The sequence below is a fragment of the Rhipicephalus microplus genome, chromosome X, assembly GCF_043290135.1.
Source record: "Rhipicephalus microplus isolate Deutch F79 chromosome X, USDA_Rmic, whole genome shotgun sequence".
NCBI classification, from domain to species: domain Eukaryota; kingdom Metazoa; phylum Arthropoda; class Arachnida; order Ixodida; family Ixodidae; genus Rhipicephalus; species Rhipicephalus microplus.
In genome coordinates, this window is record NC_134710.1 from 41,155,433 (window position 1) to 41,168,623 (window position 13,191).

At 41.6% G+C, this 13,191-nt stretch overlaps 1 protein-coding gene across 3 annotated transcripts in view; it reads right to left on the reverse strand.

Moving 5' to 3' along the window:
• Positions 1-1,797: 1,797 nt before the first annotated feature.
• Positions 1,798-13,191, reverse strand: part of Slik (Sterile20-like kinase) — a 127,809-nt gene continuing 116,415 nt past the window's right edge. For all 3 annotated transcript variants that reach the window (XM_037426854.2, XM_037426853.2, XM_075876285.1), the window contains exons 20-21: positions 12,416-12,529; positions 1,798-3,566 (exon numbers count right to left, since the gene is read on the reverse strand). In XM_037426854.2, coding sequence (XP_037282751.2) covers positions 3,411-3,566; positions 12,416-12,529 — 270 coding nt within the window. In that variant the 3' untranslated portion in view covers positions 1,798-3,410. The remainder of the gene's footprint in view (positions 3,567-12,415; positions 12,530-13,191) is intronic.

Sequence of the window (13,191 nt, forward strand, 5' to 3'; positions counted from 1 at the left end):
AAAGTTTTAGAGTAAAAATTTCTGTATTATGAAGATATAGCTTTGTGCCAAATATGGCACACCATGAAGGTGGGGGAGCATTCTAGCTGCCATGCGCGAAAAACATACCATCATAGAAGGTGGTTTCTTTAGTGCGATTTGTGGAATAAAATTAAGTAGCTGTTCTGCATTCAGGCACATATAGTAATTGTTGCACTTCCTGGATCTTACTATTTCTCTGTGCAAGACGGCCACTTAAATCTTTGTCTTTTCTCATTCAATTCTGGCCAGTGGCCGGCTTGGTCAAATCGGGCGTCATTAGTGGGCATTGGTGCAGCCAGTCTCCGTGCTTTTTTATCTTGAACATGGAATTCGGTGTCTTCTCTGGAAAGCCTTTCTAAACGCTTTTTGGGTAGGCACTTGTTGTGAGAGGTAAGGCATTTTACAATTTATTGGTTAACGTCCCTGCCTTTCCTCTCTATCTCTCTCTCTCTTATCTCCCTTGAATTGAGCCAGCAGTAGTACTTCTTTCTTCCCAAGCTGCTCCTACACCCGCCTGTACAGCTGCTACTACTGATAAGTCTAGCATATGCGTTTCTTGGACTTTTTCTTCCTGATAGCACTACTTTGACATGATGTGCATGCGGTAAAGTCAAAGCAGTGAGTCCAGCAGGTCGACTCCGCCCATGTGTCTGGTGTAGACCTTTACTGCGCTGGGGCAAACATTTTAACGAAGCTCTATGGTTAAGGTAAACCAGCGCTTTGTCTTTTGGACTGAATTCCTCCCAACAAAACTAGACAGAAATTTCACGGGGTGATTATCGTACAAACACACACAAGATAACTCTATATCTATCGTGGTTGTGAATTGCTCTCAAGCACCATGTTCTTTACATTTCAGTTCCGTCTTGCTTTTCAGGCGGAAGTTTGGTAGACTATTCGCCCTCTCCATACCGAGCAACAACATTCTACCTTGTGATAGAGGGACCCGTGATAACGTGGATGCATTCATTGCGCTGCCGTGCTACACCTTCACTGCATAACACCTATATCCCCTCCCGTGCAATTTCCTACTATCTGCAACAAGGTAAATGCTAGTTAGCGGTGCTGAGCTGCAGTCGTGGAGGAAATTGAATATCCGAAGCTTGAAGGCTACGCATTACATATATTTGTTTTGTATTTTACTGGACAGATGGCACCACGATACTAATTTTGTCTTTCAAGTTCATACTGTGCCAAATTTGACACACACCAATTTCGGGTTCTCTGGTGTAGTTGTGGAAGAACTTCTGAATACTAATAATGAGCTTGAATTTGAGATCATAAGGTATGCCAAAATATTTTTCTATCTTTGTGAAGTGAAAATGTTCACAAAAGAATTATCAATTTCTCGTGTTTACCCCCTCCGAGTTGCACGTCCCATCCCAAAAATGCACTTGCTTTTGTTTTGCTTATTGCTCAAGAGCTATAGAATTACTTGCCCATCACAAATGCGCATAACTATCAGAATTACTCCAACGGCGTCACATTCTCAAATGGGCAGCCCACACCCGCAAAAAAAAAAGGTAAATGGCATGTGCCAAATATGGGATGCCATGCAATAGAGGGTTAAGTTCGGAAAACCACAATATGAATATCAGGGACGTCGTGGTGGAGGGCTCCAGGAATTTCGACCGCCTGAATGTGCACCTGAATTCAAGTGCATGGGCCTCAAGCATTTTTTGCCTCCATCAAAAACGCGACCCCGGCCTTCGGGTGAGCAGTCGAGCACCATAACCTCTAGACTACTGTGGCGGGTGTCAACACGCAAAAAAAGCATTCAAAACATGTCAAAGCTTTATTATGCTTAGCAAGCTTCTGAAAATATTGTGTACTAAAAGTATACCACACTCTTTTTTGAAATGGTATGAAAATTAGTCTACAGATTTTAAGTGTACCAAACTATGTACAATACGTTGGAACTGCTAACTACGCCAGTTTCAACAAAGCACTTTTGGAAATGTGACCTTGACAACTGGCACAAGCAAAGGAAGATCTCTGCAGCCCATCTATTTCATATGCACATAAGTACTGTAAAAGCCACCTTCACAGTATGTTGTAGATGGCACCTATGCAAATCTGGTATGGCATGCTAAGTGCTTATTATGGTTAACAGCAAACCCTATACGCATTAGAAAATGAGCTACATTCACTCTTTTTTTTTTCTATCACACACAACCATGCCAAGCTATCAAACACTCAACCAACACACTGAATCTGCACTACTGGAAGGCTTGGCCATCTTGGTCTTTTATCACTGCTTACAGTTGTGTTGGTTCTTGAGACAATACAAAGGAGTCTGAAGTAGCAAAGCATGGTTGCCAGCATGCACAGCACTGGTTCTTCCAGTTCACAGGAACAGTTACACATTGTTAATGCTTCACTGACACGCAACAGATGGCGTCTGCATTCTGTACACAGCGACAATAAAACAAGAGGCTATACTTTGAACACTGGAAAATGTAGGCATGTGACAGTATCTATGTCACCCAACATCAGGCAACAGGAACAATGACTGCAGATGGCAACATTAGTTACCCATAGGCACAATTAGACATTTTGACATGTAATGCACGTGTGCCCACTGTCAATAAACATTACAGATATTCTTTACAAATCAAGCAGAACTGCCTCTTGTCCAATTAAGTCACACCATAGAGCAGTGCTAACAAGTAAAAGCCTGTAAGATGGACTTCTTGCAGGCTGTGACACACAACAAAGGCAGTGTCTTTCAGAGAACGTCTAATTAAAGTACTACATAAAATTGCTGAAAAAGAAAAAAAAAAGGACACTGGTAATAAGTTTCAAAAAGTGAGGCACTTTTGAGCCATTGCACCACAAAGCACTGTCATACAGTACCTTCGTGCAATAAAATAAAGTTAGAAATCTTCTGCGATGAAGTCTTCAGACCCCTTTACTAGTAAAACAACAAGACGCAGGCAAAATGTACAGTACAGTATGAAGCTGCTTGTAACTATGTCACAAAATCAGCTTCGAAGATTTCTCATTGGGTTGAGCTAAGCACTTAAAAAGAAAAAGAAAAGGAAAGCATGAGATGATATCTATTCAACGTAATTCGTACACTTCATTACCACATATAAGCAGCTGACAATACAGTAGCTCACATTGCAATGTGCCTGACACGTTAAGAGTCTTCCTGGCATTTCGCCACCTGTTCTTGACTATGGCGATGTAGAGCATTTCTCCTGCATGAAACAACTATAACGACTCCTGGAAAGGTTCCCAGAGAACAAATGCCCTCAGGCATACACCACAACAGCAAACAACTCGTATTACTGACAGGCGTTGGTTTCAAAAAATATCCCTAGAAGCAATGAGAAAAACAATACTGCCAGTGTTAGACCTTTGTAGTGCATATCAAGATCCTAAATTCAGTAGCTTGGATGATATGAAGTGTCTAAAGTTCGTGGAGGTCCTTGTAGTGTCACTTGTTCCCGATCCATGTTGGCATATTCATTGAGGAACGTACTTGTGCCATAGAAGCGCTCCTGTTCTTCGCACTGGCGTGCAAAGTCTTCCTCCAGTTTCTGTAGTTACAATTCAGAAGTGCAAGGAAGATGTATATTAGAATGTGTATGGCACTGTCAAGTGAATAGTAAAACCCTCAGCAACAGTCCCCTTTTGATGATACATAACCGAAAGGTGGACCCTGTAGCAGACTGAAAATGGTGAGATGGCAACAGGATAGTTGTGACCAAAAAGTGGTTTATGTTGCTGGGATGCTCGCATCCCTCAATTTATTACTAACAGGCCTTGATAAGATTTATTTTGGAAAATATAAAAGACAGAATTCCTCATCGTTACTAATGCTAACGATTTAAATCAATTTGCTCAAACATAGGCATAAAATTAGTAGTATCCAGTTCCTACATAACATCACAAAACAGAAAAAAGGCTTCAGTTACCCTGTTATGTAACTCCTCTAAAAGCATAAACTAGGCACAGACAAAACTTCTCCCTAACACAAATTTTTGCTAAAACAATCCCGCATGAACAGCTTTTATTTGTGCACCTCAACCGAATGGAATTCCCTTCCTCTTCATGTAATTAAATCTAGAGCTTTTCAAAAGAGCTGAAAAAGCATTTTCCGCAAAATTTAGGACAAACCTTAGGCAGTTATTGAAACTATTATAGTCATCGAGACATGAGTTTAAAAAATTCAGTTAATCTCTAGGCTAGGGCAATGAAACTTTTTTGCCGTATACATATGCTTTTAATGCTTATTTTAAATATGTAATTTGTTTCATATCAAGTTGCACAGTTTGACAATGTGTAAAGTGTAGTTTATTTTGGAGCAACTTTTCATGCCAATTCTCAGGCAATACTAATTGTTTACATTAGGTTTGTATTAATTATACAGGCGATATCAAATTTTCAGGATATACTTGCCCCTTCATATGTTGAAGAATATCTAAACAAAATTTTATCCTGATCTGGCTATCAGAAATACCAAAAACATTATATCTAATCTCCAGAAGTTTTCTGAAAATGGATCCTGAGAAAACCCATTTTAAAGGGGCCCTAAAACACTTTTTCAAGTAACCATGGAATGAATTCACCGGAAGAGCTTATTGCCTTACGAATTCAAAGCCGCAAAAATTTTAAGAATCCATCCAGTGCAAGTGAAGTTACAAAGGTTTATTGCATGCTGCGATTGCATTCTCTCTTCTCTTGTCCTAACGAAAGCACTGGAAGCTAAGCAGGGAGGGATGGCAGGCGCACAGAAAAACGTCACGCGGGCTTCGCGACCTTGAGCACTTTCTTTTTTTATTATCTTAGAATGCGCAACTTTTTCAGTGTAATCGCGCAAGCACGCGCGGACAAGTAGCCGCCTCCCGTGGCGATCTCTGTAACGAGTGAGCGCGCCTTGTTCAAATCAGCAATGGCTGACAGATGGGTCAAACTGTGATTTTTGGGCATATAACGTGATTTGTCGAGAAAAGAGGAAGCAATTTTTAGCTGACTTTATTTATTGTGAATTCCAGGCCGCGCACTGTGCTATAATATTTGGCTCGCTTGTTGTCTGGAGCCTCTACTACCGATCGGTAGCGTTTTCTGACCATGGTCAAAAAGTGTTGCAGGGCCCCTTTAAAGGTAGAAGTCAAAGCTCAACTATGCGGCAAAGATATGTTTATTAAATCGTTTTTTTCGATCATAAGAGCTTGGCAATATTTGTTATTTTCAGCATGTCGCTTTAGTGCACTCTTCATGAGAAATGCAATGTGAAGTAGCCAGGTGAAAATTTCCAGGGGGCTCTAGAAAATGAGCTCTCTTTAGTTTTTAGTAGCCACCTTACGCTCTTTAAAAGCGGTTTTGCTCTACTTCGACTTTAAAGAAGCTGTCTACCACTCGAAAATTTTTTTTTCAATTGTGGCACTAATGAGAAGATCTTTCATCACATCGCGACGAGTATGCTTTTGTCCCATAAAAAAGGAATTACAATTTTAACTTGATGTTGAAATTCAACGAAAAATTACCGCTAGCGCCACCCAACAGCAACGTGGTGAAATCTACTGGCAGGACAAGAAATCCTAGCAGGCAGACTTAGTTTGCTTAAAAACAAACATGCATAACCTGAAATGGTACTTTATGTACTTGAGGCGGCTTTAGGCTGCGCCAAAGACTAATTTTTGCTTTTTTTCTCACGCGTTTAAACAGGCGCCTAGTGGTTCTGCCGGCGGTGTGTTCACTTGCCTGCATGCAAAGGGCAAAGAAACGCGAGCACAGTCTCCGCCGCTGTTAATAAGAACAACAAAAAGTGTGTGCGTGACTTAAATGACCACAAAGTACTTGTTTTATAAATAAACAAAACTCGATGAAGCCTGCAATGACCACATGCAGTTTCAGTTTTTGACTTTTACTGGCATTGCAATTGTCATTGCCTCCACCGATCAGTGTTTTGGACATTCATACCACCGATGAAAGGAAACTGAACTCAGCAAAATTCTGTTTTAAAATTTTCTATGCACTTTCCAGAGAAATTCCCGCAAGATTAGACACTTTAGATAGTACGCTTCTTATTGCATCCCTAAGCAGAAAAGCAGTGAAGGACAGTAGACAGTCTTTTTAATTACAATCTTCAAGATTTGTTTTTTGTAGGGAAAGTTGAGAAACCAAACTTACAAAAGCAAATAAAAACAAAAATTATGTAATTTTTGAAAAAACTTGCATTTTTTTACTTGCATCTCCCCTCAAGGTTAACTTTCGTTATGCTGAGTGCCCCGTCTTTGTTCAATATCAAAGTGAAACTTTGGTCATTTTTTCTTTATTGTGTCATGCCTTGGTTCACTAATGTTTTTGTATGAATTTTTAGACAAAAAGTCATTTCCATTATTGTGCCAAAGCAAGCATTTCTTGTTAAGCAATGTAGTTGTAGATTGCATTAGTTTTATGTACAGTTCAGGTTTATATATATATTTTTCTTGCATTGTCTGTATCCTTTCATTATGTTGTCACTGCATTGCCCCTCTTGGATGGGCCAGCATTTTGGCCTGCAGTATAAATGAACAAATTAAAAAAAAAAAAAAACACATTTTTTTCAGCATGGCACTCCGGTGTACTACAAGCGGGCTTCACCATGGCACATGGGCTAAGCCGAGATGGCGCCATTTTTTCTGCAATGGCACCACTAGAAGGCGAGGATACATGGATACTAGGCCTGTGCGAATAGTGAATTTTAGGTTCGAAGCGAATACTAGTGATTTTGGTCGAATAAGTTCGAAAGGTATATATACTGCATATTATAAACAAAAAGGGGGCATATTTGTCATGACCAAACTAACCTGCACAATATTTTTTAAAATTTAAACAAGGCCTGTGCAATGGCAACTTTTTTGCATCAAAGGAAGTGGCAACAACTTTGTATAGTAGCAGGACTTTACTTTCAGTACAGTCCTAGTGACATCCAGTAAAATATGCTATGTTTTAAAATTTGCTATACTTAGAGCATATAAGTCAGTGTAACGAGTTTTTAAATTGAAAATAAAATAAGCAAAAAAAAACATTAGGAAAAAGCATTCGAATATTCGCACAAGCCTATTGGATACACAATTCTAGTCAGCCAGCGAATTTCTTCACAGTGTGACTGTGGTGCAAGACCCCATATGTCTTATTTATTTCATCCGCAATGTGCTCTGCACCCCTCCTTTCTCACGTAACGCCACCATGTGCATGTAATAATTTTTTTTGCCAGTAATACAGCTGGCAGCAGATAGTTTGTCCATCCCAATGTTGCAGGTGAGTTTTAAGCCAGCATGTGGACAATGGCCGAAACGTTATTCTGCCATGTCTTGAGTTTCGTCGTGTGTTTACATAACACCGAGCCAAAATGAAACTGATCGCCATGCCCACTGTGGAGGAAACAACAGTTAATGACCAAAGACGAAACTGCGGTCTTTAACTGATGAAGATAGCTATGTGGACAGTGTTGCCTTGTTTCGGTTGTCTGCGAGCGCTGTGCTCTTTCAGATAAAAAATTTGGGGCACTTCGAGTACATTGCGCTCTGAGCCTTATCCAAATTAACTGATTGTAGCTGCACATGACTGAATTAACAAGTATCATGCCATTAAACAATACATATGCTGGATGGAATCAGGAAACAGATCCAAGTTATCTGAACAGATCCAAATTATCTAATTTTCCAAATTACTGAAGGTCAAAAGGAACAAGCTTTTACTGTACTACAGTAGAATCTCGATGATATGAATTCAAAGGGGGCACGCAAAATATTCGTACCATCCCGAATTCGTATGAACCATAAACAATTTAAAGCTGATCATGAAGTTGAACAAGAACTTTATTGGGGTCAATTACTTCTTGCTGAAAAAAAAAGTCCATGATGTTCTTTTGAACATTTCTTCTTTTACCGCCTGCCGATAAAGTGCCACAGTTTCCTCACTCATGCTGCTGGCACTTAAAGCACATTAACACTTGGCAGTAAAGGAAGAGGAAGCGGCAAACCTTATTGGAATTTCACTCGCTTCGCCGCATGAGCGACTAGAAAAACGCGCCGTAATGCCGACACAGAAAAAAATAGGCCCAGGATAATTCACACAGGAGAGTACATGCAAGACTACCAGAGCGGCCACAAAACCACGTCCGCACTCGTCGAGAATGTTCACATTCATTCTGCGCCTCGCATACATGCCACTGCGGCGCCTCTGCCGCTTGAGAATTCATTCCATTTTGCCCGTTTCCTGAGCATTAAGATACGTACAGAGTTCTGGTTATGCATGCACGTTTACACCCATACAAACATTGTTTCGGGAGATGTGCCAGCAGAAACAACACAAGCGGATGCAGCGGCGACGAGGGATTCAGCCGGCAGTGCAAAAGCGAGGCACGCTAGGGCATGCAGACTTGCTGCTGCTGCACCTTCTACTTCTGGTGTTCGCAGTGATTGTAATCCAAACCAGGCCGAGAGCTTTGTCATGCTGCGCAGGTAGTTCGCGACTGCGCCAACGCAAGCCACCACCAACACCTTTGCTGCCATCTTGTTGCTTACATCGTGTGGTTTGAGAGCTAGTGCAGTCGATGTAGGTTTTGTGGTGCAACCAAAGCCGTGAAGCAAAAAAGCGATCTGCTATCGTGTGGCGGAAAAATTGGTCTCGGACAAATTTTTTCGCGTGGGCCTTGCGGCATAGCTTTCCGGCCACTTAGGCAGCGAAGAGAGGGAAATTTCCGCGAGTTTTGCTGCGTGCACTCCCTTTGAGGCCAAGTGTCAACGGAACTTTCTCCCACGGACAAGCCGTGTTGCACTGTTCTCGTGCGGTGGTCAATCGTGTGTTAGTATCAGCCACGGCAGCTAGGGAAACCATTTGTATAACACCGAATCAAGGCTTATTTTCTATAATGTAGTTCATTCGAAGCAAACTCAACATTCTCATCATCACAACGTTCGAATCAACTGTGATTGTATCATCGAGATTCTACTGTACTGAAATAAGCACAGGGAACACCGATTTTTTATGAGAAACATAAAAAAGGGGCAAGCTTTAAAGGTGGCTCATAAGATGTGTTTCTTTTAATCGTTCCTTTCTGGAAAATCATGGTGCAAACACTTAATTCTACCCTGATAACAATGTCGAAAAACCCCTACCCACAGCTTCAGCGGGCCAATCACAGAATAAGTGCAGTATAAAGACAACTTGCTAATTATTACTCAATCTTTTATGCTACTGTGAATGCGCACAAACTATTTTGCAATGCTGCAGAAAGTGTTTTTACTGTTATCAGTTTTCTCACATGCAAATACATTCGAACCCTGTAACAACAAAACTAACGAGGTGCAGAAAAAATTTCATTGAAGCGAAAATTTCATTGTAGTGAAATCGAAAAAATATAGCCGATCCGAGCGAGCAAAACAAAGGTATGTTTATTCTCAAAATTCAAAAAGTGTCCGCTGCTTCCTATTCTTTCCCAGCAGCGTCAAGACGTGATTCTAAGCCAGGCATAACGAGGCCATGGAGAAAAGCACGCTAAAACAACGCCTGAAACCGCCTTCATGAACGAGCCAAACAGTTGCATTAACACATTTACACCAGCAGCTGTCCACCGTCAAAGTGTATCCGACAACGCCGAGATGGAGGCAGCGTATCGTGTAGCAGCAACTTTTGCCTTATTCTATGCCATTCCTATCATCCATCACTCGCGGCTAGCTGATTTTGTTGATAATGCGGAGGAACAGCCACTCTGATTAGTAACCGTACTCGCCAAGCGCGAACATAATGATAAACATCAGAATCCGAAAAGGCATTGTTTACGCGGTTGCACCCAGCAGCTGCGTGAAGCAAACCATGAACTGAGCAACTGAGCTTCAGCTTCGGATCGTCTGCGGCTCAAAAGCAAGCCAGTGGCAAAAGCAGGGCAGTCTTATTGCCATCGCTATCGAGCAATGGCGTCCGGCGCCCATGCTTGCTGAACAGCGGCGGTTTCCGGTGGTGCTAACACGTGTTTTAGACTTCGTTGACGCATTTTCAGACTCTGAAAATGCATTGAAATGTTAAAGATTGAGTTTACTACATAGCAATAAGTATCTGAGCCTGGAATTGCATTGTAAAACTTGGTTGAAGATGGATGACAGAAGAAAAAGTGTTCGTTGTGGCGACAATATTTATGCATTGACTCCTATGAATTGCTGACGGGGAATTGTGAATTTTTCGGTGTAGCGAAGTTTGACAGAAGCTTCACTTTCATGAACTTTTTCAAGTCAATACCTTGCACTTTGTCACTTGTACAAGAGAACCTGAAGGGACCAGAAGACACCTATTTGTACGGGTGCAAACTTGCAATGCTCCATTCAAGAAGAATTTTTGTTTAATGAGGAAGATGTAAAGAAACACAGCTCACAAATATGAAAACAACCAAATTAGATGCAGTTGTTCCATTCAAGTGGAAATTCTGTTTAGGCACAGGCTAATTTGACGGACCCATCAATGCAGTATTTTCATAAAATTTAGGGTGCCAGTTTTCGCAGTGTAAACATAATAGCTTAGTCCCTTAACTTTTCTGGCCACGAAAGTGCCACCTCAGTTTAATATAGAGCTAGCAGTGGCCGTTAGGGATGCCACAGTAAAAAAAAGCTACCCAGCGCTTGTATTTTTTCTTCGCTTGTGTGTAGTGACCAAAAGCAGGCGCTTTTAGATAATATTCAATTCTGTTTTGCTGTAGCAATTACAGGAATTAAGCTTGGAACTCTAATGTTTTCATAACAAAGACAAGGCACATACAAATATCATAATTTTTAAAGCCCTCATAAGCATTGCTTCACTCGTCCTCGCTTTCATTGTGAGCAAGGCTCCCGCCAGAGAAGCTGAAATGACTTTTTTCGTGTTTTTTTTTTTCATGGTGGGTGTTCTTTCGTAACTATATCATTTCATTTACTGACCAGATGGGCTTCCATCAAAACCTCAACTTCACAAATACATAGTAAACAACCTCAAATTTAGCTGGCGGTTCCGTGTGACAGCAGACAATGGGCCTAGACCTTTTTACTGCAAAATGTGTCCTTAGTTGATTGATTTGTGTAGTTTAACTTCCGAAAACCACCATATGATTGATTATGAGAGACGCTGTAGTGGAGGGCTCCGGAAATTTCGACCACTCGGGGTTCTTTAACGTGCACCCAAATCTGAGCACATGAGCCCCCAGCATTTTCGCTTTCATTGAAAAATGCAGCCGCCGCAGCCGGGATTCGATTCCGCGACCTGCGGGTCAGCAGCCGAGTACCTTAGCCACTAGACCACCGCGGTGGGGCTGTGGGGTGCTATCACCCCCTGCAAGGTTGTTTGTGCCTCGTGGTGCACACTTGCTCCGCAGATAAGCTGCGTTTATGGTTCACAACCGCCGAGAGGTAGGTGGCATTCTCGTGAGCGTGTCACTTATCCCCATCATCATCATGATTAGTGCGGTAGAGCCAGCAGTGATGCCTGGCGGCGAGGCTGGCTGGCGGCACATAAGACGTGAGCGGAGCTCTTTGCCGCGTGGCGGCTGGCATTGATGGTTGTCTTCTGATGGGGTCCCACGGGGTGCGGCGACCGTAGGCGGTACCATGTGGGTCCTTGGCGGTGAGTTGAACATTGGCAACATGTCGCCTTTGCGTTGCCTTGTTTGTTCTTATGTTATATTGAGTGCATTGGAAAATATGTGTTTAGCGCGTTGATCACTAGTGATGTATTTGATTCGACTGGCGATATCGGTGGCCTAAAAGTAGTTCAATAAATGTGTTTTGTTTTGTTGCTTCGACGACGTCTGCTGTGTCCGTGTGTTTCGAGGGCGGGAACTCATTTCGAGATCCCACAAATCCGAACGATAGGGCTGTTTAACAACCGCCGCAGACGTGATTTTCTTTAAAAAAAATTACTTCTTCAAAGCAGTAAGGTGAATAATGATGCATTACCCTGGAGCGAGAGAGAGAGAGAAATTAAAAAAAAAAGTTGACAAAACGCTATTCGAACTGCCGACTTGCAGCAATACAGCTTCTCTAACAGTGTGTCACCTACTACGCCACCAAAGCCGCATGGCGGTAACATCTAAAACGATTTACCAATTATGGTAATGGGCTCACTCACTTATAGCTTTAGGCCCCGTAAATTATATGACATTGCTGTGCTGATTGATTCCCTCGGTTTAATGATATCCCCATGCTCACGGGCCCCCTCACATTTATGATAACACTGCACTGACGGGCAGTCCCCGTAGTCAGTGCCTTCTGTTTAAAATATTTCCATCTACCTATATTCCACTGCACTGGCTTTGTGAAGGTAGTACTGCTGCTTGCCTTCCCGTTTCTCTATCAGAATACATGAAATCAATGCAGTAGCAGGAAAGTCTTGCAGCATTTCCTCAGTGATTGTGCTAATAAACATAATAGTTTACCTGCTTTCGTGGTTTCAAGTTGGCCTTCCACTCGCGCAACTCACTGCCGTGCTCGTCATCCAGCTGCTTTAGTTTCTGGGTCTCATGCTCCATAAGCATTTTGCGCTTCTCATTCTTGGAAGAGAGAGAAAAAAAAGCAAATACATGATAGTACTTTGTCCCTGCTTGTCAGAGCACCAGTACACCAACTCAAACTAAAGGTAGTCAATGAATTATTTCATTTTACATGTTGACACGAACTTTAAATAACCATGTTGCCACACAAAAGCCCAAACTGCATTCAATTTAACTGTCTTTCAGGCAACAAACCTTGCACACCTATGTATCACTACAGTATCTTCAGAAGATGGATTGTCCGCTCTTTTTTTTTTTTTGCCCGAAAAAGAATGTGTCCTCACGCTTAATAGAAAAACAAAAGGAAAGTAGGTTGAGCTAAACCAACAGATTGTCCACCTACAACTTTTTAAATCCAAAAGACGCACAAAGTAAGTAGAAGATGAAAGCTCAAAGGAATAATTTTTTTTTATTTCGAGAAACTTCCAACTTCCCCTAAATTTATGCCCCCATTTACAAAAAATTTAACACAGTAGTGGAGTAACATCCCTGGTTCACGAATTTTGCATTTTCGATATGCCTATATGGCTGTCAATCATTTATATAGAAAATAGGAAATAACCACCAAAGGGCCACTGCTGCAGCTTAATTTGAACAGCATATGCGAAGATATGATGCTATTGCTATGCAAAATTTATGTATAGTGTTATTTTGCTTCTATA